The sequence below is a fragment of the Saccopteryx leptura genome, chromosome 9 (genome assembly GCF_036850995.1).
Source record: "Saccopteryx leptura isolate mSacLep1 chromosome 9, mSacLep1_pri_phased_curated, whole genome shotgun sequence".
Classification (NCBI taxonomy): domain Eukaryota; kingdom Metazoa; phylum Chordata; class Mammalia; order Chiroptera; family Emballonuridae; genus Saccopteryx; species Saccopteryx leptura.
In genome coordinates, this window is record NC_089511.1 from 68,587,468 (window position 1) to 68,610,454 (window position 22,987).

The 22,987-nt window shown below is 38.1% G+C and overlaps 1 protein-coding gene across 2 annotated transcripts in view; it reads right to left on the reverse strand.

Moving 5' to 3' along the window:
* Positions 1 to 13,447: 13,447 nt before the first annotated feature.
* The window catches only part of DNAJC12 (DnaJ heat shock protein family (Hsp40) member C12), a 51,949-nt gene continuing 42,409 nt past the window's right edge, over positions 13,448 to 22,987 (reverse strand). Inside the window, exons 4-6 of one of the 2 annotated variants that reach the window (XM_066349275.1) lie at positions 21,008 to 21,212; positions 17,442 to 17,505; positions 13,448 to 14,002 (exon numbers count right to left, since the gene is read on the reverse strand). In XM_066349275.1, coding sequence (XP_066205372.1) covers positions 13,924 to 14,002; positions 17,442 to 17,505; positions 21,008 to 21,212 — 348 coding nt within the window. In that variant the 3' untranslated portion in view covers positions 13,448 to 13,923. The remainder of the gene's footprint in view (positions 14,003 to 17,441; positions 17,506 to 21,007; positions 21,213 to 22,987) is intronic. The other variant, XM_066349276.1, reaches the window with a different exon arrangement.

Consider the following 22,987-nt stretch of genomic DNA (forward strand, 5'->3'; position numbering starts at 1 on the left):
TAAAATCTTATTTATAAAATAAAATAAAATTGAAGGAGAAATAAAGAGATTCCCAGACAAATAAGACTCAAGGAATTCATTACAACCAAATCAATACTCCAAGAAATATTTAAGGGTCTGCTATAAGAAAATATAGAAGAAAAAAAATCAAGAGAAAGAGGTTTATGGGTTTAAAGAATAAAATGGCAATAAATAGGCCCTGGCCGGTTGGCTCAGTGGTAGAGCATCAGCCTGGCGTGCAGGAGTCCCAGGTTTGATTCCCGGCCAGGGCACACAGGAGAAGCGCCCATCTGCTTCTCCACACCCCCCCTTCTTCCTCTCTGTCTCTCTCTTCCCCTCCTGCAGCCAATGCTCCATTGGAGCAAAGTTGGCCTGGGAGCTGAGGATGGCTCTGTGGCCTCTGCCTCAGGCGCTAGAATGGCTCTGATTGCAGCAGAGTGATGCCCCAAGATGGACAGAGCATCACCCCCTGGTGGGCATGCCGGGTGGATTCCGGTCGGGCGCATGCGGGAGTCTGTCTGACTGCCTCCCTGTTTCCAGCTTCGGGAAAAAAAAATTAAAAAAAATTAAAAATAAAATGGCAATAAATAAATACATATCAATAATAACCTTAAATGTAAATGGATTAAATGCTCCAATCAATAGGCATAGGGTAGCTGTATGGATAAAAAAACAAGAGCTATAAAAATGATGTCTATAAGAGACTCACCTACAAACAAAAGATACACACAGACTGGAAATGAAGGAATAAATATATATATTTTCCATGCAAATGGAAATGAAAAACAGCTAGAGTAGCAGTACTTATATCTTACAAAACAGTCTTTAAAACAAAGGCTATAATAGGGACAAAGAAGGTCATTACATAGTGATAAAGGGAACAATCCAACAAGAAGATATAACCATTGTAAATATTTATGCACCCAATATAGGAACACCTAAATATATAAAGCAGAATTTTATGGACATAAAAGGCGAGATCAACAACAAAACAATAATAGTAGGGCATTTTAATATCCCACTAACATCAGTGGATAGATCCTCCAGACAGAAAATCAACAAAGAAACAGCAGCCTTAAATGACACACTAGATAAACTGGATTTAATTGATATCTTCAGAACATTTCACTCCAAAGCAGAAATAAAAAAATTTCCTTGAAACAAATGAAAATGAACAAACAACAATCCAAAATCTGTGAAATACAAATTCAGCAAAAGCTGTTCTGAGAGGGAAGTTCATAGCATTACAGGCATACCAAAAAAGAAAAAAAACTGAAATAAACAATCTAACCCTGCACCTGAAAGAACTAGATAAAGAACAACAAATGGCCTAACCAGGTGGTGGAGCTATGGATAGAGTGTAGGCCTGGGATGGTGAGGACCCAGGTTTGAAACCTCAAAGTTGCCAGCTTGAGCATGGGATCATAGATATGACCCCATGGTCACTGACTTGAGCCCAAAGGTTGCTGGCTTGAGTCCAAGATCACTGGCTCAGCTAAAATTCCCTGGTCAAGGCACATATAATAAGCAATGTTCACATATGTGAATAACTAAGGTGGCACAACTATGAGTTGATGCTTCTTATCTCTCTCCCTTTCTGTCTGTCTGTCTTTGTCTGTCCCTCTCTCTGTCTCTCATGCTAAAAATAAAATAAAATAAAGTTCAGAGGAAATAGAAAGAAAAGAATAATAAAAGATCAGAGTAAAAATAAATAACATAGGGCTAAAAAAAAAAAATTCCAAAAAATCAGTGAAACCAAGAGCTGGTTCCTTGAAAACATAAACAAGATTGACAAACCTTTAACCAGAACCATAAAGAAAAAAAGAGAGAGGATTCAAATAAATAAAATTAGAAATTAAAGAGGACAAATAGCAACTGACATCACAGAAATACAAATGATTATAAGAAAATACTATGAACAACTATATGCCAAAAACTTGGACAACCTAGATGAAAGCGATACATTCCTAAAAACATACAATCTTCCAAAACTGAATCTGGAAGAATCAGAAAACCTCAGCAAACTGATTACAATAAATAAAATTGAAACAGTTATCCAAAAACTCCCAGCAAACAAACGTCCTAGACCTGATGGCTTCACAGGTAAATTTTACCAAATATTCAAAGCACTAACACCTATCCTTCTCAAGTTATTTCAAAAAAATCAGGAGGAAGAAAGACTTCCAAGTTCATTTTAAAAAACAAGAATAATCCTAATTCCAAAACCAGGTAAAGTAAACTACAAAGAAAGAAAACTATAGGCCAATATTCATGATGAGCATAGATGCTAAGATTCTCAAGAAAATAGTAGCAAACTGAATCCAGCAATACAGTAAAAAGATAATATATCATGACCAAGGGATTTATTCTGGGGAGGCAAGACTGGTACAATATTCTCAAATCAATAAATGTCATTTATCACATAAACTTAATGAAGAATAAAAATTATATGATCACAGTAATAGGTACAGAAAAAGCATTCAATAAAATCCAGCACCCATTTATGATCAAAACTCTCAAACAAGTGGGAATGCAGGGAACATAATTCAACATAATAAAAGCCATATATGACAAACAGACAGCCAACATCATACTAAGTGGGCAAAAATTAAAAGCAGTCCACTTAAGAACAGGAACAAGACTGGGGTGTCCCTTTTCACCACTCTTATTCAACATAGTACTGGAAGTCTTAGCCACAGCAATCAGAAAAGAATAAGAAATAAAAGGCATCCAAATTGGAAAAGAAGTAAAATTGTCATTATTTGCAGATGACACAATACTATACATAGAAAACCCTAAAGTCTCAGCTAAAAAACTACTAGACCTGATAAATGAATTTGGCAAAGTGGCAAGATATAAAATTAATACTCAGAAATCAGTGGCATTTTTATATACCAACAATAAACTGTCAGAAAGAGAAATTAAGGAAACAGTCCCCTTCTCTATTGCAACTACAAAAGTAAAACTAAAAAAGTACCTAGGAATAAATTTAACTAAGAAGGTAAAAGACTTCAACTTGAATAATTATAAGACATTAAAAAAAATCGAAGAAGATACAAACAAGTAGAAGTACATACCGTGTTCATGGATAGGAAGAATTAACATCATTAAAATATTTATACTCCCTAAAGCAATGTGTAGAGTCAATGCAATTTTTATTAAAATACCAATGGGATGCTTAACAGATCCAGAACAAATATTCCAAAAATTTATATGGAACCAAAAAGAACCTGAATAGCCTCAGCAATCTTGAAAATGAAGAACAAAATGAGAGATATCACTATACTACAATACTAAATGTAGCTATACTACAAAGCCACTGCAATCAAAACAGCCTGGTTTTGGCATAAGAACAGGCATACAGATCAACAGAACAGAACAGAGAACCAAGAAATAAACCCACACTTTTATGGTCAATTTTTTTTATGGTCAATTAATATTTGACAAAGGAGGCAAGAGTATACAATGGAGTAAAGACAGTCTCTTTAAGGAATGGTGATGGCACCTGACCAGGTGGTGGCACAGTAGATAGAGCACCAAACTGGGATACAGAGGACCCAGGTTTGAAACACCAAGATCACCAGCTTGACCTCAGGCTCACCAGCTTGAACGCAGGGTTACTGGCTTGAGTGTGGGATCATAAAGACATGACCCAATGGTCACTGGCTTGAGCCCAAAGGTCACTGGCTTGAGCAAGGAGTCATTCACTCCTCTGGAGTCCCCCAGTCAAGGCACATATGAGAAAGCAATCGATGAATAAATAAATAGTGGTGGGAAAGTTGGACAAGTACATGGAAAAAATAAAACTAGGCTACCAACTTACACTATTCATTAAAACAAACTCAAAATGAATAAAAGAGTTAGACATAAGTCATGAAACCATAAAAATCTTGGATAAAAACATAGGCAGTAGACTCTCAGGCATCTCTTGTAGCAATATTTTTGCCGATATATCTCTGCAGGCAAGTGAAATAAGAGACAAAATAAACAAATGGCACTATATAAAACTAAAAAGCTTTTGCACAGCAAAAGACACCATTAACAAAATAAAAAGACAATCCACTCAATGGGAGAACATATTCTCTAATATGTCTGATAAGTGGTTAATTTACCTTTTGTGACAGCATGGATGGACCTCGAGATTATTATACTAAGTGAAATAAGCCAGGCAGAGAAAGAAAAATATCATATGATCTCACTTACGTGTGGAATCTAATGAACACAATAAACTAAGGAAGAAAATAGAAACAGTGGTAGGGCCACAGGGAACAGATGGACAGCTGTCAGAGGGAAGGGGGGAGAGGGGGATGGAATCAAAGAAGGTGAAAGGATTAGCCAAATTATATATACATAGCATGTAGATACAGACACAGGGTACTAATTCCCAGAGGGAAAGGGGGGGTAGAGGTGGGGGAATAATGGGGGTGAAATGGCAATGAAAAGAGACTTTGCATGGACATGGGGGGCACAGTGTGAGTGGTAGAGGATGTTATATTGAGTGGGACACTTGAAACCATGTCAACATAATAAGTTTAAAAAAAAATTTTTTAATTTAATAAAATAAAATCTACCAGGGGCAAAGTTAGTTACCCTCAGCACAGTTTTAGGCATTGTACCAAATGCATAAACAATGTCAGAGCACAATGAGGTGGCAGCTTTAGTGGGGAGAGAGGTACTTTCAGAGACTGATCCCCAAATAGAAAACAAAAGAGCAGTACCTGGCAGAGCCCAGGGTAAACAGTTAAGACAGATGCAGACAAATGGCTTCTTCTCTAATTCTCTGAATTTTTATTGTTCATTGAGGCTATGTTCATCGAGCAGTTACTATGTTTGAGTTAGGGTTTCAACCAGAGGATCAGGTAATGAACAAGACAGTCTCTGCTTCAAGGAACGCACACTACAGAAGGTGCAGGTTGGTCTGGGTGCTGTAGGAGCACCTTAGCCAGTGTAAGACAAGCAAGGAAGACATCCTAGTATAACCCAACCCCCTTACTTGACTGAGGAAAAATGTCTTTTGTATTTAGCAGCCTGCCCACCATCTCAGTTAGAAAATGACAGAGCCAAGACCAAAAACCAGGCTTCTTGACCCCAAGAAGAAATTAATGATGCCAGACAGAACAACAATGCCATGGCTGGCATCAGAATACAGAGATCAACCACGCCCCACCCTAGGCCTAACCAATCAGTACAGCCAAAGACTCCAACACTAGCTACCGTAATCAATGATTTTTTTTTCCCTAAATAACCATCCTCTGGAAGCCATTGAGGAGCCAGGTCTTTGAGCACAAGCTTACCTGTGACTCCTGGCTTGGTGCCAACTCCTGTTTGTGTTTAATTGGGCTTTGATATGCACAAGCAAATGGACCCCTTTAGTCAGGTGATAATGGGAGTGCAATTATTTCTTTAAGATCCTGTTTTCATTTCCTTTGGATGTGTACCCAGCAATGTGAATTCTGAATGATATGGTAGTTCTATTTGTAATTTCTTGAGGAACCGCATAATGTTTTCCAGAATGATTGTACCAATTTATATCCTCACCAACAGTGCACAAGACTTCCTTTTTCTCCACATCCTCACTGACACATTTTTTATCTTTTTTTATGACAACCATTCTAACAGTTGTGAGATGATATCTTTTTGTTTTTGATTAGTGATATGAACTACCTTTTTGTATACCTGTTGGTCATTTGTATATCTTATTTGGAAAAATGTCTAATCATCTGCTCATTTTTAATTGGTTTATTGGTTTTTTGCTTTTGCATTGCAAGAGTTCTTTATATAATTTGGATATTAAATCTTATCAGGATTTTATTTGCAAACATTTTCTCCTATTCCATGGGTTGTGCTTTCATTTTGTTGGTTGTTTTTTTCATTGAGCAGAAGCTTTTTAGTTTGATGCAGTTTCACATATTAATTTTTGCTTTTGTCACTTATGCTTTTGGTATCAAAAAAATCACTGCCAAGCCCAATGTCAAAGAGCTTTTTTGCTATATTTGCTTCTAGAATTTTTACAGTTCCAGGGCTTATTTTAAGTCTTTAATCCATTTTGAGCTAATTTTTATAAAAAGTATAAGATAGAGTTCCAATTTCCTTCTTCTACATGTAGTTACCCAGTTTTCCCAACATCATTTATTCAAGAAAGTATTTATTCTTTCTCCATTCAGTATTCTTTGCTCCCTTGTCAATTAGTTGGTCAAATAAGTTTCCCCCATGCCAACCCTAATGACTTCATCTTCACTTGATTTCATCTGAAAAGACCCTATTTTCAAGTAAGATTACATTCAGAGGTAACAGGAGTTAAGACTTTAACATATCTTTTTGAAAGACACAATTGAACTAATAACATGGAGTATTCCCAACGTAATACATATGCAAACATCTACAGAAACATAGTCTTGTATAATGAACCCTTACATACCTATCACCCAGGTTCAACAATCATCAGTACATAGCCAAGCTTGTGTCACCTGTATCTCATCCACTTCCCCTCCCCTCCTATATGATTCTGAGGCAAATCCCAGACTTTATATCACTTAATTTATCAAAATCTGATGCATCTTTTAAAACAAAGACTTGTTTTAACTTTACCACAATTCCATTATCATACCTAAAATTGTTAATCATCAATATCCAGTTAATGTTCAAATTATCAATCAACTTATAATTTTTTTTAACTCTTTTGTTTGAGTCAGGATCCAAATAAGGTCCTTAGAGTAAACCACCTTCCTAGGAGATGAGTTAACAATGTCAGCATCTTTAATCTCTCATTGGGTGGCTCTGAATATGTAAAAAGGACTCTGAATTTTAAGAGGATGGAGGGAAATCTAGACAGGAGGGAGGAAAGAGTCAAAAGGCATCAAGGGGTGGAGGGAGGATTCAACAAGTTTTAGATCTAGGAGCCACACGGCTGTGGTAAGAGGAGTCTGGGAGTAGGAAGAGTGGCTCAAAACAGTGGTGGGGAGTGGGGAGCAAACAGATTTTTAAGAACAAGAAGTTCTGTTAAATAACTATATATCTTACACATCAGTCACCCAGAATTTTTTTTTCCAAACACACCAAGTATTGTCAAATCTCCAAGCTGCTCCTTCCACGAAATATACTCTCTCGTACTCCTATCCCAGCCCTTCAGCCTAGAGAACCCTACACATCTTCAAAACCCAGCTCATATATCCACATATGTGTAAAGACTTCTGACCCCTCCCCCTCAGAGCTGACCTCTGGACATACCTCTACTACAGCACAACATGAGCTGTGCTGTCATTATCTACTCAGATCTGCATCTCCCAGTGAACCGTGGGCTCTTTGAGGGGAGGAGCAAGGGTGGTTCGTTTTCCACAAACCTAACCTAGAGTCCTCCATGGCAACACTCATTCTTGACAGTTAATTAACATAAGAAATCATCCAAGCAAAAACCCTGGAAGAAATGAAACAGCCTTGATGGGAGGAGGATGAGAATGCACAGCCTGGTGCAACCCATTCTCCCACAGGGAGGGCGAGATGACACAGAAAGCCGGAAAGTAATAATACCGGGAGACACAGCCGCGCTGATGCATATCACAAAACCCGAAATTGAAGAGAATTGAAGCCTTTCATTGTGAGACATCTCATCATTTTCTCAGTAATTTCATCAGTTTTATAATTTCTTCCATCACTGACTCCCCAGTAGTCCTGGCATCCCTTCGTCTATGATGTGGAGATGGCGGGTAATGGTGTTTGCCTCCAGGAAATTAAAGACCCTTTCAATAACTGCATTACTCATTGACACTTGCTGCTGTGATTGAGCTTGTAACCACCATCAGATCTGGGCACAGAAAGGATATGAAAATTCATAAGCAGGAAAACAATCTTATCTTCCCCTTATTCAGCTCTCTCCTTACAAGAAATATCTGCAAAGTCATCTTTTTTGCACTTCTAATTTGTTCATCAAGGGGCATATTTTTGACCGGCCGGCTGGAATATATCTCGTGGGAACTGACAGCTATGTGGGATCCTAGGAAATTGTGACTGCTGCCTAGGTTTTCCAGAGTTGCTCTGTTGAGTTGTTGTTTAACTTAAAAGAGCACAATTGTTTCAGAATTGTATTTCAACATTGCAGGACACTCAAAAGGCAAGAAGCCATAAGACTGAAGAAAACATTGGACAGTTGTAAGAAACTTTAAAAAAAAATCAAGAGGACTTTGTGGAATCAGTGATAAAGAGGAAGAATCAAAATTAATATTTAAGTTTTAAAATCTGATACTACATTTTTCTTATCTAGTCAAATAATTACTGTGTACATGCTAAAAATTATTTGTTGTTTATATAAATTATTAACTGAAAAAAAAAAAAGACTGAAAAAACACCCTGTTCTCTTCCTATGGAAGGTACTGGAAGAAAAATATGCTCGGTTTTATTATTGCTTTATATCTTGGGAACTCCCTGGTATCATAGGTTTGGGAAGGTGCTGGGGAATTTGTTTCAGAAGCACATACCAAATTGAGCCACTCAACAAAGCCTAGCTTAGAGTGAAAGAAAACCTAAAGGCAAGAACCCCAATGAACAACCACTATTTGCTGGAGTTTCCAATCCAATGGCCCTAAAATCTTTGAAACTTACCAAACTGCATCTGTTATTTGTTTAAAAATATTGTAATCAAATTCTAAATGCAGTGTAAATAGTATATATAAACTGTTTGATCCATTACAGCAGGGGTCAGGAACCTATGGCTTGCGAGCCAGATGTGGCTCTTTTGATGGCTGCATCTGGTTCGCAGACAAATCTTTAATAAAAATAATAATAACGTTAAAAATATAAAACATTCTCATGTATTACAACCCATTCATTTCCTACTGCTCATGTTCATGGTTGCGGGTGGCTGGAGCCAATCACAGCTTTCCTCCGGACACACCAAATTTTTATTGGATAATGTATAACATACACAGATCGTTGTATGGCTCTCATGGAATTACATTTTAAAATATGTGGTGTTCATGGCTCTCTCAGCCAAAAATTTTCCCGACCCCTGTATTACAGTATTAAGTATTTATTCTATAGGTATAGTTCACATAAAGAAATATTATTATAGAGCAATTCATTACAGTGTTACTTGTGATCACACATACAAAAAAAACCTGTAACCTTGAAAAGTATTAATAGAAGAGAAGTTAAATTATAGTTCAGCCACAAAATCGAATGCCATGAAAGGGTAAAAAGAATAAAGTAGGCCTTGCCGGGGTGACTCAGGAGGTAGAACGTTGCCCTGGCAGGCCAAAGTCACGGGTTCAATTTCTGGTCAAGACACATATGAGAAGCAACCAACGAGTGCACAACTGAACGGAACAACTAACTGGAACAAGTGGATGCTTCTCTTTCTCTCTTTCCTTTCCTTTCTCTTCCTCTCTCTTTCTCCCTTCCTCTCTCTCTCTCCAAAATCAATGGGAAAAAAATTTTTTAAAGTAGCACTCTTGTACTAATAATGGAAAAATCTCGAGGATTAAATAAATAAATGGAAAGTATGCAGCAGTGTAAACAGTATGCTACTGTTTGTATAAAGAAAAGAACAGAAACACATCTATGTTTGTAATGCACAGGATATTCATGGAAAGATATGCAAGAAATAGGGTCTCTGAGATGGAGAAATAGAGGAAAGGAATTGAGGAGGGGAGAAAGCCATAATTCTGTTCATTGATTATCACAAGATTTGACACAAACTTATATAGTAAGAACAGTAACAAGTACACATACTGCTTACTAGGTGCCAGGCAGGTTTTAAGCACATTACATACTTACATACTTACACTAATTCAACATGCTCCTTTTAAACTATACAAAATTCAGATATCTCTCTTATTTCACTAAATTATCAACTATTTGAGAGCATCAACATGACTTAATAATTTTTATATCCTACACAAACAACAGGACAATATTTTTCACATAATGCTCTCAAGAAGTATGTACCATGTCCTGGTTGGGTGGCTCGTTTGGTTAGAGCAAGGGGTAGTCAACCTTTTTATACCTACCATCCACTTTTGTATCTCTGTTAGTAGTAAAATTTTCTAACTGCCCACTGATTCCACAGTAATGGTGATTTATAAAGTATGGAAGTAACTTTACTTATAAAATTTATAAAGCAGAATTACAGCAAGTTAAAGCATATAATAATAATTACTTACCAAGTACTTTATGTCAGATTTTCAATGTTTGGCAAAATAAATCTTTATAAAACAACTTACTATAGTTAAATCTGTCTTTTTATTTATACTTTGGTTGCTCTGCTGCTGCCCACCATGAAAGCTGGAACACCCACTAGTGGGCGATAGGGTGTTGACTACTACTGAGTTAAAGCATCATCCTGAAGCACAGAGGTTGTTGGTTCGATCCACACTCAGCGCACATACAGGAACAGATTGACGTTCCTGTCTCATCCTCCTTCTCTCTTTAAAATAAATAAATATTTTGAAATACATATGAACTTTGCCCTGGCCGGGTTGCTCACTTGGTTAGAGCATTGTCCCAATACACCAAGATTGTGGGTTTGATCCCTAGTCAAGGCATATACAAGAATCAACCAATGAATGTATAAATAAATAAAACAACAAATTAATGTGCCTCTCTTTCTCTCCTTTGCTAAAAATATAAATAATAAATAAAAAAACAAATAAAAGATCTCCTACTAAGTTATATGGAATTGAGTATATACAATGCTTAGCACAAGCCTGACCCATCATAAATCCCCATTTAAATGGAGCTCTTTCTCACTTCTTATTGGTGGCTTCTGGCCTCATGGGAGAAAAAAGTCAATGAGAGTTGGCATTCAGTCTTGTCAACAATTGGGAAATCCGTCTACAACAAAAGCAGAGTGGACTATGGGAATGGGAAAGTTTTTCCCATCAATAGGTCATTAAGCTGATGAGCAGGAGACACCAAATCTTTTTCGCCTGCAAACTACTACCCTCTTTATTAGATCTAGCTAATAACACTGTTCTGTCTTTTTTCCAAACAGCTCCAGATATATGGAAAAGATTTATATAGGCGGATGGGGATCCTCAAACCCCTCAGCGAGATCTTTTGAGAATGGCTTTTAAGATACCTAGAGGCAGAAAAAGCCCAATAGAGATCAGGGGAACTACCAGCTTTTAGGATACACCCTTAAAGGCTCCAACGCCCCAAAGGGGTCTCATAGGATGCCATCTGGGTCCTGCTTCAATAGTGGAAAGGAAGGTCATTGAGCTAAAGCCTGCCAGGCTTACACACCTCTGCTGCGAGGAAACAGGGACACTGGAAGGTGGGCTTCCCCCTTGCTCCTCTAAGGGAGGGTTCAGTCTCTTCCAGTCCTGCTCCAGCCACCTATGACCTAACCTTGCCCAGAAAGCTGGGGTTTGCCACTGAAGGCTGAAGCTGCCCAGGGCCATCGGCCCCATCTACAACACTGTGGACGAGCCTAGGGTATTTCTTCCAAGAAGCAGGTAAACTGATCTCATTCGCACAAGGGCCACTTAACTATGTTTTGCCTGAATAGTCAGGTTTTTTATTCTTCCCTCAAAGATCTCTGTTGTGGGTGTTGATAGTCCTATTTTCTGCTGCTTTGCTTAATATATAGTGTTTCCTTTATCCCTCCTACCTCAATGCCCCACTCATATTTCAGGCTGGGACCTACTCCTAATTTAGAGCTCTCTTTCCTCCTTTAGCCAACTTGTATTATGAATTTACCTTTGCCACCCAGCTTAGTGTATCCCAAGGTTCTCTTTACCAGGCCACAGTCACAGAGCTCCAGGAAAAAGCTACCTGGTCTCAACTCTCCAGGCAGAGGAGAACAGAAGCTTCATATCCACGCATGCTGCAAATGGCTTTTTCCAGTCTACCTGAATCATTACCAGCTAGAAGCAGCGGTCATTGGGACTTGGACATGAGCTGCAAAATATAGAATGGTGACAACAATTCCAGTGCCATGCGGACTTTTCCTGTGGGGAATTTTCCTGGACTCCTGCTCCCTGTGACAGCTCCTAAGAGACTGAACTGTGGTTGGGTTGCATTTTTCAGGGATTTGGCATGGTGATGGGGCCAACTTGGACTTGAGGAACATGTTAAGGACACTACTCTTTTAGGGATTCTTGCTGTATTGGCCAAGAGTTTGCTTAAAGGCTTTTAATCACTGTAAAAAAAAATAGAGGACTGGATGAAGAAGATGGGGCACATATACACCATGGTATACTATTCAGCTAGGAGAAATGGTGACATTGTATCACTTATAGAGGAATGGTGGAGTCTTGGTAGCATTGTGCGGGGGGGGGGGGGGGGGGGGGGGGTGAAATAAGCGAATCAGAAAAAAACAGGAACTGCAGGATTCTATACATTGGTGGGACATAAAAGCGAGACTAAGAGGCATGGACAGGAGTGTGGTGGCTATGGGTGTGGGGGGAGGGAAGGAGGGAGAGGGGGAGGGGGAGGGGTACAGAGAGAACTGGATGGAGGGTGGCGGAGGATGATCTCGCTTCGGGTGATGGGTATGCAACAGAACTAAATGACAAGATAACCTGGAAATGTTTTCTTTGAATGTATGTACCCTGATTTATTGATGTCACCCCATTAAAATTAAAAAAAAAAAAATAGGTCATTAAATGTCATCAGTGCTATAAGTCAGACAGTCTGGGGGGAAAGAGAGAGAAAAAAATTAAAACTCCAATTCTTAGATTTAAAAATTTACTTATTCAATCTAGTATTTTTTTAGTACCTACCTGGGCCAGGCAGGGATTATGACAAGCAATTGTAGTCTAAAATCTCATTTAATTAGTTCAACACACTATATTTTTTGCATTTATTTTTTTATTTTTTTAAGTAAATTTTGCAAATATGGTAACAATGCCAAGTCATATTTTTCTGAAGTGGTAAGAGATTGCTAGAAATAATTCTCTAAACAGATTTGACAAAACGATAAAACTTTACATGAAATTAAGGAAACCAATACAGGATTGTATTTGTTGTTGTTTTTTAAGTTTTCACCTATATTATGAACTTAATTATGTTCCTCAAAAATTCATATATTAAAGTCCTCCAAATCCCAGTACCTCAGAATGTAAGCTTATTTGAAGATAAGCTCTTTAAAGAGATGATTAAGTTAAAAGGAGGCTGGGTGGAGTCCTTATTCAATGCGACCGATGTCCTTACAAGAAGTAGAAACAGCAGGGGAGTTCATGTGCAGAGAAAGGCTATGTGAGGACACAGTGAGAAAGCACCCATCTGCAAACCAAGGAGAGAGGCCTTGGAAGAAACCAATCTGCAGACACCTTGATCTTGGCCTTCTAACCTCCAAACTGTAAGAAAATAAATATCTGATGACTTGCTATATAATCAAATAAACCTGGGAGGAATATAGTTCCTCAAATAAATAATCTTTTAAATTTATGATTAAATTTATTTATATTAAAGTATAAATATCTATTCAAATTATTTTTAAAATACAGTTGAATTATACATTCATTACGAACCTTGGAAAAATTATTTATTTCATTCTGTGAGGTTTAAACAAGTAATTTCACATTTCATTTCAAGTCCAGAGTCAGAAAACATTTCTTATACATCCAGCACAAATAGAGATCATCACATATCAATGAAATATTTAAATACAGAGATTGATTTTTAAGTGGATTTCTCTAAATAACATGAACAGGAAAACACACATAATACAATCTGCTTTGGATCTAAGAGCCTTAATTTATTCAAATATTAAAAGAACTTTGCCTTCTAAAAGTTTTTCATTTAGAAAACACATTGTGAGAATGGGTTAAAAGATGAAGGAATCAACTAGTACTCAGCAATTCACAAATGTGACAGATAAGCAAGACAGTTTAAAGATTTGAACAAAGACTTCATGCTAGCAGCACGAGATGGTCTTGCTCACTCACTCTCTCCTACAAAGCAGGGACATTTTATATTTCATAGTTTCTAAATTTCCTCAGGAGTTCTGAAGGAGCGTCCCCCGACCAGCGGAAACGAAGATGCCAACTGTTCACATCTGAAAAGCCTTTAAAGGAGAGAAGAGAAGATTTTTAAATCCAAGGTAGGAACAAGTAAGTCAAGCTTATAATAATAGTAAAACAGCTTGCTGATAAGATGTCACTGCATAAGTAAAATGTAAGGTATGAATTATTAATATCTCACAGAAGCTGATTAACTTAAGCAGACTATTGAATTCTTATGAACAGGGCTTAGTTTATATGGATGAGAGGATCTCACATGCTTAAAGTTAATAATACAAGGATATTTATAGATGCCTCCAGTGGTGGGAATTTTGACCATTCACAAAAGGAATTGGAAACAACTTTCAAACAGCCGTCAAAATAAAAGGTTAATGGTAAAGGATCTCTGGAAAGACAAGTAATTTATTCCATAATACTAAGATTTATTTTTTTAGTCTAATAAACAATTTTGTTGAAAATTAAATAAAAGGTCATTCTCCTTCTCTACTAGAAAAAGTGTAAATTGGCAAAACTCTTCTGGTAGGAAACTTGCAATATTTATCAAACTCATTAAAATGTAACCCAATAATTCTACTTTTAGAAATTTATCTTAAGGAAACAATCATGAATGTGCTCAAGGGTTATAACTGTACAATGTTTATCATTATACCTTTTATAAAATTTTTTTAAGGGAGAGAGACAGAGAGAGAAAATGAGACAGGAAGGGAGAGATGTGGAACATCAACTCATAGTTGAGTCACTTTTAGTTGTTCACTAATTGCTTCTCATAAGTGTCTTGACTGTGGGGCTCCAGCCAAGCTTGTGACCCCTTGCTCAAGTCAGCAACCTTGGGCTTCCAGCCACCGACCTTTGGGCTCAAGCCACCGACCATGGGATAATGCCTATGATCCCATGCTCAAGCCAGTGACCCCACGCTCAAGCTGGTGAGTCCATGCTCAAGCTAGCGACCTTGGGGTTTTGAACCTTGGACTTCAGTGTCCCAGGTGGACACTTTATCCACTGTACTACCACAGGTCAGGCTATAAATGCTTTTAAAAATCAAAAACCCTTCTAAGTCTTCAGCTATACAAAGCTGGTTAAAAGGCTTTGATGTCATCATTAACATTTTTTTAATATATATTTACAGTCACAGAAAAATACTCATAACATTGTTAAGTGACTGGTAGTTAGGGAACAGTTTAGACAGTACGGTTTTATTTTTAAATTTCTTATTTACATGTATATTTATGTAAATTTAAAAAAATTACCCCTAAATGTTAACAGTAGTTATCCTTGGCTAGTTGGAATAGATGTGATTTTCATTTTTAATACCCTTTTTGTTGTTTACCTGTATTTTGCTATTTTTCTGAAATGAACAAGAAAGCCTTTTGTCATTTTTTTTTGTTTGTTTATAAAATTGGTAATGAAAAACCAGGTTATAGAATAATAAACAAAATATGCTTCCACTGATATTTAAAATATTACCTAAAATGTTATCTGAATGTCTAGTCAGGAAAAATATACTCAGAATAGTTGACAGTGATTATCTCAGAAAAAAAAAACAGAATCTGTTTGCATTTTCTTTAGAATTACCACAGAAAACAAATATAAAGAATTTGCATTTGAAGAAAAAGCACAAAGAAATTTCTTTCTGACAATCTGTAATTGAAAAACACACACAAAATACGTACAATATGATCCTTTCAGTTTTAGGTATCATAACATATAATAATATAACAAAAGATCAGTAATAGATATGTTCTCTAGGGGGTAAGATTACAAGTTGCATTTTCTTTCTTTTGCTTGACCATATTCTCTCATCTCATCTACTGCTAGGCAGACCCACCTGCCAGAGGAAGCTCTCTGCTAGAAGCCTAGGCCTAGCAAAGCCTGGGCAGGTAGATGCCCAGAGGACATGGCTGCACACCAACAGCATCTGCTACATTTAATTTTTTTGTTTGTTTTTATTCCAAGATATTATACAAAATGATTTGAATCTAAAATTGTATTTATCAGAAGCCATAGTTACTGCATATTTAAATGAAAAGAGAGTAAAGGTGAGATTTTTCTCACACACTAGTTCTTGGTTGCCATGATCTATATTTTACGGGTTGCAATGCCAGTCAGAAGATGATGGGGACTGTTTGATGGCCGCTCATCACAGAAGAGGCAAACTGCTCATCACACAAAAGGCAAACACCACAGTAAATATTAATTATTGCTTGAAGAAGTTTACAAATATGCTGAAAAGTTATGTGAGAGGGCTCTCAGGATTTAGTAAAGCTGACATGAATAATATTTCTTAAATGCTGAGTTTATTCACACTACAGTCAATGAAATTATAAGTAAGCATGCAAGTATACTTTGGTATATCACACTCCAGCACTACTCAGAACAGCCAATACTATCTTTGTTTTGGGGGTTTTGTTTTTGTTTTTAGTGATACAGAGACAGATCCAGGTAGGGAAAGAGATAAGAAGCATCAACTCATAGTTGCAGCACTTTGGTTGTTCATTGATTGCTTCTCATATGTGCCTTGAACGGGGCTTCAGCTGAGCCAGTGACCCCTTGTTCAAGCCAGTGACCTTGGGCCCAAGCTAGCGACCACAGAATCATGTCTATAATTCTACGCTCAAGCTGGTGACACCTCACTCAAGCTGGTGAGCCCACACTCAAGCCCAGTGAATCCATGTTCAAGCTGGCAACCTTGAAACTTGGGACCACAGCATCCCAGGTTGATGCTCTATCCACTGAGCCACCACTGGTAAGGAAAGACTAGCCAATAGTCTCTTAAACAATAGGAAGGAAATACTGGTAAATGCAGTCTATTGCAAAATTTCAAACTTTATTCTCCAACAAACAGCTTCTCAGAACAATGATCCTCCTTCCTCTCACCCCCTCCACTTCATTCCTTGACTGCAGTAAGAGAATACACTTCACAATGTGAGGGCATCAAACTGACATCACAATTTATCCTGAGTGAATTATGATATATCAGCTGTCAAAAACAATGCATTTATTCTAAATGTAAGAGTCTAAGGAGAAGTCCTATAATAATAAATTCTGACATTTAAAAATACTATGGGCCTGACCGGGCGGTGGCGCAGTGGATAGAGCGTTGGACTGGGATGCGGAAGACCCAGGTTCAAGACCCCGAGGTCACCAGCTTGAGTGCAGGCTCATCTGGTTTGAGCAAAAAGCTCACCAGCTTGAACCCAAGGTCGCTGGCTCGAGCAAGGGGTTACTCGGTCTGCTATAGCCCCACAGTCAAGGCACATATGAGAAAGCAATCAATGGACAACTAAGGTGTCGCAACAAAAAACTAATGATTGATGCTTCTCATCTCTCTCCATTCCTGTCTGTCTATCCCTCTCTCTGACTCTCTGACTCTGTAAAACAATACTATGTGCTACATCTATTTTCCACATGTTATTTACTCCTCAAAAAATCTACTTAAGTTAATCAGTTACTGTAAGATATTAATAATTCATACCTAAGACTTACCATTTGGCCCACCATGAAAGCTGGAACGCCCACCAGTGGGCAGTAGGGACCAGGTTGACCAGCACTGCAAAAGTGGGCAGTTTTTGTAAAAAGTTTGACGACCCTTGGAACTAATATTTTATCCATTGTACAGTGTGTCCGTAAAGTCATGGTGCACTTTTGACCGGTCACAGGAAAGCAACAAAAGACAATAGAAATGTGAAATCTGCACCAAATAAAAGGAAAACCCTCCCAGTTTCTGTAGGATGATGTGGCAGCATGTGTGCATGCGCAGATGATGACGTAACACCGTGTATACTGCAGAGCAGCCCATGGCCATGCCAGTCGAGATGTGGATGGTACAGAGGATAGTTCAGTGTGTTCTGTGGCTCGCTAAATTCGAATCCGTGACCAAAGTTCAACGTGAATATCAGTGCGTTAATAACGAAATGTCACCACATAGGAATAACATTACTCGGTGGGATAAGCAGTTGAAGGAAACCGGCAGTTTGGTGGAGAAACCCCGTTCTGGTAGGCCATCAGTCAGTGACGAGTCTGTAGAGGCTATACGGGATAGCTACCTAAGGAGCCCTAAAAAATCTGTGCGTGAGCCCACATCAAACTGCACTGAATAGGTATGAAACTGGGAGAGTTTTCCTTTTATTTGGTGCAGATTTCACATTTCTATTGTCTTTTGTTGCTTTCCTGTGACCGGTCAAGAGTGCACCATGACTTTACGGACACACTGTATATGGGTAAGAAAATTCAGAGAGGTTAACTCTTGTCTACATAAGAATGTCCAAACCTGTAGAGAATTTTTATAAAAATGTATTATTTGAGTTAAACAGAGGTATGCTGGAAGCAAGATCTCAAAACACAGAAAAATCTTTCCCAGAATAAAAATTTGCAGTTTCTTTTATTCATTTGAGATTAAGGAAGGGATGTAAGAAAGATATCACAAAGGTGGGGATTGGATTACAGGTTAAGAATATGTGCTCTCTTGAGGGTGGTCAGGGATTAGGAGGGATCTGAAAAGAGGCATTTTAAAGGTGTGTTAACCTAGAGTCATAGAAGCAATGGACAGGGCTTGATTAAGGCAAAGATAAGCCTTTCACTAAAGAAGATACATACCCCACCATGGTTTGCTCAGTTAGGAGTTTATGAGCAGATCACCCTGTGAGGTTCTGTTCCATAGAACTTGCCCAAGTTCACAGACCAGCGACTGTGCTCTTAGCCACTGAGAACACAGAGGCATGTGCTCAGTGGATTGCCATTCTGTACTTCTGAAGCCTTCGTAAATGAATATATACTGTATTTGTACATGCCGGTATTAGCACACAGAACAGTGTGGAAGGGGACACACCTGGGCATCTGCATTGGTTACTTTGGGGAGTAGAAGCAGAGAAAGATGAGAGACTGGGGTAGGCACTAAGTTATTGTTTATATATGATTCTTCAAACTTTTTAAAGACTAGCTCGCTATTTGGGAGATTTTAACATATGTAAATAATTCTGAGGTCACTGTGTCAAAACCTCAGGCTTGCCCAGTCAAAGCACAAGTGGAAGTTGATGCTTCCTGCTTCTCTCCCCTTCTCTCTCTCTCTCTCTCCTCTCTCTTTAAAAATGAATAAATAAAATCTAAAAAAAACCATATGTAAATAACTTTTAAAAGAAAGAAATTTTCAGGCTTTTATGAGAGATTCAAGTGGGGCCTGAGTCTCTGAAGTGTCCAATTTCCCTAGTTCTGGTGAAGTCAGATTTAAGTCTGAATCTAAAATAGAAAGTCATGTGTTAGGGACAAAGAGATCTGAACATTTCAAGGCTAAATGGACAAACATTGCATGTTTGCATGTGTGTGCATGTGAGTGGGTGTTTGTATGTCTGTGTTTGCTTAAAACACTGTTTTTTTGACATTTGGCTTCTGCTTTGATCAGTTTGCTATAACCACTTCCAGTTATGAGGCTGATACAGTCAAAAGACGACTACAAAAGGGTCTTTTGGGTAACCAGCAGAGATACCTAAATCAAACTCTAAGAATCTTTATTCCCAGCAAGTAATGAGCATTAAAAGTTTTCCCAAAAGAGTGATTTGAAGTGACTATTTCTAAAAAGACTATAATTCACCACAAAACATCTAATTATCTTCTTTTATTAAATAAGTGTTCAAGAATGGTTAGGAACCTTCTGCTTAAAGGCTAAAATTTAATGTAATATTGTATCACAACCCTGAAAATCAATTAAGATTTTGAAGGATCGTTACAGTGTGTGTACATAACACACCTATCTATACAAGACACACAGTGGGATGGCTAGATAGACAAACAAAGAAATTATAATAATAGCTCACATGTACCTAGGGCTACTGCAGGCAAATCACTGTGCTAAGCATTTTGCATGGATCTCCTCATTTAATCTTCATAATAAGTCTTTAAGAAGGTGCCATTATGATTTCCTATTTTGTAGATGAGGAAACTGAGATCTAGAGAAATAACTTTCACCAAGTAATACCATAATTAGTAGAGTCAGGTTGTGTAGCTTGGGATCCAGGAGTGCAATCTCCTAACACCTGCTTCAGTGGATCTATAATGATTCAGAATGTCTACAGAGCTACTTACAGATAAGGTATCTTCTCAAGATAGTACAGCGCCTTAGAAACAGACTGAAACCAAATTGCCTTAGTTCAGACCCCTGCCCCGCCACATGCAAAACTGCACAGCCTTGAGAAGATTACGCAGCTGCCCTGGGCTTCAGTTTTCTCATCTGTAAAGTGATGTTGTAATGTTGATACCAACCAACCTCACAAACCTATAGTAAGAATTAAATTAATTAATATATGTAAAATTAACATCAAATGAGATAATAGATGTAAAATAATTTATGCAAGCCATTCCTGCACATAGTAAACTCTCCAATAAATGTTAGCTAGCTTTATTTCAGTGACAAGGAAGACACTCCCAGAAATATCTTAAATTTCCTTTGCCAGGAATGTATTGAAGAATATATCTTTTAGGCCTGACCTGTGGTGGCACAGTGGATAAAGCGTCAACCTGGAAACACTGAGGTTGCCAGTTCAAAACCCTGGCTTGCCTAGTCAAGGCACATATGGGAGTTGATGCTTCCTGCTCCTCCCCCTTCTCTCTCTCTCTCTCTCTCTTTCTCTCTCTCTCTCTCTCTCCCCCCTCCTCTCTAAAAATAATAAATAGCCTGACCTATGGTGGTGCAGTGGATAAAGCGTCGACCTGGAATGCTGAGGTCACCGGTTCAAAACCCTGGGCTTGCCTGGTCAAGGCACATATGGGAGTTGATGCTTCCTGCTCCTCCCTCCCCCTTCTCTCTCTCTCTTTCTCTCTCTCTCTCACTCTCTCTCCTCTCTAAAAAAAAAAAAAATTAAAAAAGAAAAAAAAATAAAGATAAAAAAAATAATAATAATAATAATAAATAAATAAATAAATTTTTAAATAAAAAAAAAGAATATATCTTTTAGTTTCTGTTTCAGTGCTAAGCCAGTATCATTTAAGGTGCCAGACCAATCCTCAAACTTGACAAGACTCATATTTCCTCCATGTACAAAGCTGATGACGTGACTTACTTGAAGAATCTGGATTCTGTGGGGAGAGTGGCATCTTTAGGGACTCAGATTCCTTTTGCTCCATTTTCTCTGTGGTTGAAGCCTGTTCTTCTTTCTTTATTTCTGTTTGTTCGTTCTGTTCCTTGTTTTCGACCTCGTTGGTATGAGTCTGGTCAGTTTCCTCCAGCATCAGATCTTTTTTACCTCTGACAGCCCAGTGCATTGACTGCATTAATTAAAAGCAGAAACATAATATAACATCAATATTATATCGTTTTCTATGTTTAAGTTTAATATGTGGTAACACCTACCTGTTATTACATTGCTAATTGTCAGAATGTTAAACTTGACAGTTAATCAGATATTAATCAATTAATCCAGACATTAGCTAATTAATCTTTCCTGATTTAGAAGACTAATGATATATGGAGAAATCAATATTATGGTATAGAGCAAAGGGACTGGCATCAGAGAGGTTCAAAGAATTAGACATTTCCTCAAAATATTAAACCTAGAATTACTATATGGACCCAGCAATTCCATTCCTAGGTATATACCCAAAAGAACTGAAAACAGATATTCAAAGAAACATTTATCCATAAATGTTCATTCACAAAAGCCAAATGGCAGAAATAACCCAAATGTTCATCAACTAGTGAATAAACAAAATGTAGTATATCCATACAATGGAATATTATTTGACCATAAAAAAGGAATGAAGTACTACAATGTGTATAATCTCTGAAAACATTATGCTATATAAAAGAAGTCAGGCCTGACTGTGTGGTGGCGCAGTGGATAGAGCGTCAGACTGGGATGTGGAGGACCTAGGCTCGAGACCCTGAGGTCACCAGCTTGAGCGTGGGCTCATCTGGTTTGAGCAAAAGCTCACCAGCTTGGACCCAAGGTCGCTGGCTCAAGCAAGGGGTTACTCTGTCTGCTGAAGGCCCACGGTCAAGGCACATATGAGAAAGCAAGCAATGAACAACTAAGGTGTCGCAACGAAAAACTTATGATGATACTTCTCATCTCTCTCCATTCCTGTCTGTCTGTCCCTATCTATCCCTCTCTCTGACTCTCTCTCTGTCTCTGTAAAAAAAAAAAAAAAAAAGTCAGACACAAAAGCCACATATATATGATTCCACTTATATGAAATATTCAGAATAGACAAATCCATTTAGATAGACAGCAGAGAAGTGGTTACCAGGAACTGGGGGAGAGGGCAATAGGAAGTGATTACTAGTGAGTATGGGGTTTCCTTTTGGGGTGATGAAATAGTTCAGGAATTAGATAGTGATGATGGGAGAACAACATTGTGAATGTACTTAATGTCACTAAATATTATACTTTAAAATGGTTAAAATAGTGAGTTTTATGTTATGTGTATTTTACCACAAAAACAATGCAGCTGGCCCTGGCCGGTTTGCTCCGCAGTAGAGTGTCAGCCCCGCATGTGGAAGTCCCATGTTCAATTCCTGGCCAGGGCACTCAGGAGAAGCGCCCATCTGCTTCTCCACCCTTCCCCCTCTCTTTCCTCTTTCTGTCTTCCCCTCCTGCAGCCAAGGTTCCATGGGAGCAAAGTTGGCCTGGGTGCTGAGGATGGCTCCATGGCTGCTGCCTCAGGCACTAGAATGGCTCCAGTTGCAGCGGAGCAACACCCCAGATGGGCAGCGCATTGCCCCCTGGTGGGCATGCCCAGTGGATCCCTGTCGGGCACACGTAGAGGTCTGTCTGCCTCCCCCTGTTTCTCACTTTGTAAAAATACAAAAGTAATAATAATCATAAATAAAAATGAACAAAACAATGCAGCTGTGTGTCTTGAGTCATGCCCAATAATTATTGTAACTACTGTTGTGACTTTCCATTCAGCCATGATCAATCAGGGTTGACATCAGAATTCTGGCAATAAAAATAATAAAATTCTGGATTATACATCTCTTTAAGAAAAATGCATGTCCCAAAGCAGGAATTCAATCAAAATTTACGATGAAATATTTGTCC